General features: G+C 45.0%; 1 protein-coding gene across 2 annotated transcripts in view; it reads left to right on the top strand.

Annotated features, from left to right (window-relative positions):
* The window catches only part of RSRC1 (arginine and serine rich coiled-coil 1), a gene marked incomplete at its 5' end in the record, with an annotated part of 105,652 nt that overhangs the window by 57,520 nt on the left and 42,097 nt on the right, over positions 1 to 6,035 (top strand). For both annotated transcript variants that reach the window (XM_079539584.1, XM_079539583.1), the window contains one exon: positions 5,029 to 5,080. In XM_079539584.1, coding sequence (XP_079395710.1) covers positions 5,029 to 5,080 — 52 coding nt within the window. The remainder of the gene's footprint in view (positions 1 to 5,028; positions 5,081 to 6,035) is intronic.

Here is a 6,035-nt window from a genome sequence, read left to right as displayed (position 1 = left end):
CATTAACACTCCTGTGATTGTTTCAAGTGGGAAGGATCATTGCTGCCTTGTATTTTGGATGATCAGTTATCCTACTGTCCTTGGAAGGATTCCCTTTCCCAGTTTTAATTGAGCTCAAAGATTTGTGATCAGAATCATTTTCAAGGGGTAGATGATGGAAACGTATGAATTCATAGAGCTGTGGCCAGGTGAAGAAGCTGATGTGAAGATCTCTATCCATTCAACTCTTCTCTTCGTGATCTTGTTGATTTTTGTACAGGGTGATGCCCAACAAATGGGCAGCTGGTAATTATTTCAGGCTTTAAAACGTATCTGGATGAAGCATTACCTGTATTTTCTTCTGAAGGATTTCTGCAGAGTTCAAATCAAGCAGTCCAATGCTTTCAGTGTTTTGTTTTTAAGAGACCTCAACGCACCAGTTTGTAAATCTCACTCACTCAGTGGGCAGCTGGCCCCGTGTGCTGTACCTGCTTCCAGGACAGCCATTTTCTTTGCTTTTTGTCAACAACCTTCACTGAAATCGATCCGTGATGTGTTACGGTCCTGTAAAGGGCTATGGCAGCGTGCAGAATGGTTTGAGTACGAAATGAAACTCACTGAGGGGTTTGAGCTGTGTGTGGCTGTTTGCCACAGACGTTACTTGTGCCTTCTGTTCGGTTCCAGTAAGCCACTGCTGTCGTGCCTGAGACTTGGCTCATATTCCCAGGTAAGAAGCAGAGATTCCTGACCCACTCATGTTGGCAGTGTGCTGAAGGTACCTGGGTGCCTGTTGGAGGAGAAGCTGGGTGAAGGGGAGCTGTGATTAAAGTTAACCATTCCAGATGCTTTAATGACCGCTTCTGTCCCGGGTGACAGATGGAAAAGGACACTGTGGAGATACGGGGTGTGTCACAGCGTCTGTTATGGCTGGGGACAATATAATGGTCAGGGACAATATCACCTGCTTTCTCCTTTGATCTCAATTTTTAATGACAATTCCATTGGACAAAAATGATAGTGATAGGACCAGAGGGAATGGCTTCAAGCTACGGCAGGGGAGATTCAGGCTGGACATTAGGGAGTATTACTTTTCAGAAAGGGTGGTCAGGCACTGCAGTGGATGCCCAGGGAGGTGGTGGAGTCACCGAGCCTGGGGGTGTTCAAGGAAAGGCTGGATGTTGTGCTGAGGGACATGGTTTAGTGGGAGCTATTGGGAATAGGTGAACGGTTGGACTGGATGATCTCTTAGGTCTTTTCCAACCTTGGTGATTCTATGATTCTAAAAGCATGTAGTCAAAACACTCTTGAACATAACATTCTAATATTCCATTAGGTTGCTCAGCAGCTTTCGAGCTGTGACTTTGAGCTGTGCCAACAGTTCTGCCTTTCCTCTCCAAAAGGCTCCAAACTGCAACCATTGGGCTATGCCATTCCCTCCCATTATCCTGCTGGCCTGATGTGGAGATGTCAGCAGCCCTGGGGTGGCAGGAATGAACGCTTGGAGAAGTGTCCCAGGCCTTGCTGTGAGTTGGGCTGCAGGTGGCTGTGGCCAGGAGAGCCTTCCTCCACCCACAGGTCCCCCCAGACCATCGCCCTGTGTGGGCATTTCGTGCTAGTTAAGCTCTGCCTTTCACTTCATCATTAGTCACGTTCTTCTTGAGACCTTTACATACATTAAAAGGCAAAATCGCTTTCTGGCTTCCTTTCCTTTTCTCCTTCTGGGTAATGATTACCCTTTCCTAGTTAGCATGTTGCTTATACTGCCTTTTTTGCTTCTTGCTTTTTTCTTTTTTGTCCTGAATGGAAATGGCAAAGACATCTGTGTGTTTGATGAACAGATATTGTTATTATTCCATGCTTTACATGTTTTTTTCCCACTTTTAATTCATGTGCATCGTATTTAGATGTTGTCAGACCTACACAGTTATCAAAGATCAAGATTTTTGTTGTGTTACATTCTATTTCAAGACCCTAATGGATCATTTTAGTAATTGGCTTTAGACTGTAACTAATGTGTATTGGTGAGAGGTCCATAAGAATATACAAATTGATAGGAAATGGAACATGAGCTGTTATTTAAGCTTATAGTGTTTTCTGTTCCTGTTTGTGCCTCAGGTAAACAGCCCAACAGGCAGATGATGACCCCAAACAGCACAGCACCAGGCCTTTACATTAAGAAGGCTGTGCTGCTTGGAGTCTGCAAACCATCCGATTATTTTCTTCTCCAGATTATTTTCTTTTTGGAAATTCTCCTCCAGTTTTGTCCTACGTAATAGCAGGAGGGTAAAACTGCTGTGTCAGTCTCATAGAAATCATGTGTGTTTCATTGTTAGCTGTGAGCATTTTCTTACAGCCAGTGCATCAGCTGGATAGTAACAAAAACAAGTCCTGGTTTCTGCATTATCTGTAGCAGAATGATGATGTTGGGTTCGGAGCAAGCTGCCAAACATCTCTCCTGTTTGCTCAGTAAGCAAAGCTCCCTTCCTGCTTGCATTTTCCCACTGTATCCATTTGCACGTTGCTCACACGTTCAGGGTTTGGGAGCAGGTAGAGCTGCAGCAGGTCAGAGCATTGGTCCTGCCACAGCACTGTGTGCAGAATGATGGCAGCAGTGAGGACCTGCCACATCAGGACTATCCTTGTAACGGTCAATCCTTTAAGATGACCAATGTCTGGAAAGGTAGGAGTTGAAATCAAATAATGCTGGATAGGTTTCGGCATTTCCCTGTTACTGATTCACATTACAAACTCTTCTGGTTTTGTTTTTTCTAAAGAAAAAAAGTATTTTTCTATCAGTTTTGATTTTGCCAGCCTCAACTCCCTTCCGTTTGCTCTGGTTTGGTGTGAAAGAGAAGCTCTCAGTCTCTTTTGTGCTTTTTTCTTTGGTTTGGCAGTTTGTTTTGCATTGTGTGCTCCTCTGTGGTGTTCTGTAATAGAAATAACTTCTTTATCTGCTCTTTCTTTGGCAATTTTTTTTTAATTTCCTAACCCTTCAGTGAAAAAGGGATGACTTGAAAGCAATGCAGGCGTTCTGGTGCTAAACAAGCATGTCACAGTCTTTTTCGTAACCTGATGAAGCTCTGTTATAGATGTGGGTCAGGCTTCTTTGTTGCCTTCTCCTTGCTGAGATGCTAGGTTGCTCTGAAAGTAATGCCTCCTATTTATTTCCTTGGAAACTACAATAGGTACAAAGAGCACAATACCTCTGCTTGATGGAGCAGGTCCTTGGCTACCAAGCACAGCACAGCCACCACCATTAGCTGTACGTTCTTGCCACTGATGAACAAGATCCTGCATGCCGTGCTCCGGTGCTGAGACACACTGCTCATAGGAAACTGAAGGATGGATTTCTGCTCAGCTTTCAAAATCATACACGGGCTTATTAATTGGTGCTTATTTGCTGAGTCCTTTGGGTATGACGTTGGTTTTGGTTATTAAACTGGGATTTTACTGAGTAGGATTGCATGGATAGAAACTTGAAGCTGGGGAAATGACGTCTTGCTGAGGAGAGCTGTATTTAACACAGCTACAGTTGGTATTCTGTTCTGAAGTGCAGTGCGTGCTTGTAGTAATGTTGTTCTCAAAATATGAGCAGGGTCGTCCTTTATTGCCCCTGCTGTGATGGCAATTAGCCACAAGGCTTTGAGTCATCTGCAGGAAGAAACCTGGATGCTGACCTTGTCTGTGGGGGCAGGGGAAGATGTAACAGTGACACATGGCAGCAAACGAGCTCACAGAGTTTTGGGGATCTTTCAGATTTCTGTGCACAGAACAGAGGGCAGTTGTGCGCCTGTAGGAAACTGTGATTTTATTGGCAAGTGGAAAATCTTGTAAATTACCAACTCGACTGTTTCTGTTAAACAGATTTCTTATCCTACTTCCCCTCTGCAAGTCTGCTTTGTGATTTCAATTTCTGGCAGCACGTGGAGCCGGGACAGCTAAGGAGGGCTGTGTGTGTGCTGCAGACAGCAGGCACTTGGGGCTGCCTGCTGGGAGGGCTGCTGCATGGCACTGCTGCTTTGGTGTTTATCCCATGCAAAGACAAAGCATTGGTGTACAGTACGTGCAAATGAATCCCTGCCACGCTGGGGTTTGTTAGGCTTTTGTAGACGTGTTTAATTTAAGTCGTGCATCAGAAGTAGGCTGAATACTTCAAGAAATAAAATCTATCGCCTCCATCAAAGTGACTGTTTCAAACCTGGTAGCTGAAAGAAGAGCTGAATTTCCTCTGCCGTTCAACCTTTATAAAAGCAAAACATTCTGCCAAAGGTGTGCCATGGATCACATCGCCTGCTCCCTGTAGCTGCTGCTGGCCGGAAGCTTGTGAAGTGTTTGTCCCCATGCTACAAGTAGGGCCACCAGCCTCCACATTTAATTCTAGTCCAGGCTGCCAGGGCCCCATCCAACCTGGCCTTGAGCACCTCCAGGGATGGACGGGGCATCCACAGCCTCTCAGAAGAAGAGTTGGGGTAACAATATCTGCCTCCAGGAGCTGAGCAGCGGCACCAAAAGTTCCTGCGTGCCTTGTTTTCAGTGCTGAGCAGAAACCTCCCAAACTTTTGAGATGCTTAGGGAAATAATCAACTTCTGAACTGCGTGACAAATGGGGTTTGTGTATAGATTTAACTGTGAAAACGTTTGAGTGGCTTCAAAATGAGAGGGATGGCAAGCACATTGGACACAGTGAAACATCACTTGGAGTAATTAGCATAGTGGGTACACAGCCAACAGCATTGCTCCACAGCCCACAGTGCGGAGAAATACCTTGAGGAAAGGAAGGCATCAAAACAGATAGCAGAGCAAGTGTGAACAACCTGCCATATCAATCCTGTTAGGAGCCGACGGGAGCTGTGTGCGGTGGGGTCATGGCGGTGAGGCCAGGCTGGGCTGCTGCGCTGCTGCTTAGCTAGAAGCGTTCAGCTTGGAGTCCCTGCTCAAAGCTGAGCTGCTCGCCGAGGCTGGCCTCCCCTTGCAGCCTCTGGGGATGGTGGGGATGCTGCGGGGCCACGCGTGGCAAACGTGCAAGGCTGACAGACCCTCTCTTTGCAGACTCCTGCAGAGCAGGCCAAGGCTCGATTGCAGCTGGTGCTGGAGGCGGCGGGTAAGTCTTGCTGTTACAAGTAACGCTGCATTCTTCAACTGTGTTTCTCTTTTATGAAATCAGAAAAACGAGGCCTGTCAATGTAGTATTGTTTTCTGTTGGGCACGAGTCAAGCCCCTTTCTCCATTGCTCACTTCTGTTTCTGGTTAAGCTGAAACTGCTGTGCATCACTGCTGGCGTTGGCTGAATGTCTCTGGAGAAATGAAGTGAGTACTTCGTTGTCTTCACAGATTTGGCCTCTTGCTGCTACTGCTGAAACTCAAAAACTTGGTTTTGTTGTTTTATTTTATAGCAGTGAGCTGAATTGGTGCAGGTAAGTACTTACAATGATTTATTTGAAGTGGTTGCAGAAATAGGTAGTTTTCTCTTTAAAATGTCTATGCTGAAGTTTGTAATCTTGTTTTTTTGAGTCCTATTTTATTTTCCCCATTAAAAATGTCAATTTTTCACTTAAAAAGAAAAAATTCAACGTTTCAAGCACATTGTAATAAACACATATTTGTCTGTAGTTCAGCCTTCATCCCTAGTGTGTGCGTTCGTAACTTAAAAGCAACAATTCCCACTCCCAGTGTTGGTATTTCCTCCTCAGCAAAGCCTTCTGTTCCAAGGGTTATCTGTCTTCTCACGTTCCTGGATTTTTCTCCAGAAATGCATTTACCCTTCTGTATTGTAGCTCCAAATGCATTCGTTGTTCTCCGTAACTTTTAATAAATCTCTGAAGCACGCGATGATAAAGTGGTTGTGACAGCACTGACCTAAAAAAGCGCAATTTGTTTGTACTGCTCACATCTGTCACACCTCATTTTTTAATTTAACACCTGGAAGTGTACAGAAGATACCCATGAGCTGTAGATCACTGTGATTTGGGTCCCAGAAATATCCAGAAACGTATGAAAGGCCGATGACATTTTGTGATTTAAATATTCACCGTTGAAGTCGGAAATGTGGATTGGAG

This window comes from Tetrao urogallus (genome assembly GCF_951394365.1).
Source record: "Tetrao urogallus genome assembly, chromosome: 9".
NCBI lineage: Eukaryota > Metazoa > Chordata > Aves > Galliformes > Phasianidae > Tetrao > Tetrao urogallus.
This window is presented reverse-complemented; position numbering and strand designations above follow the sequence as displayed.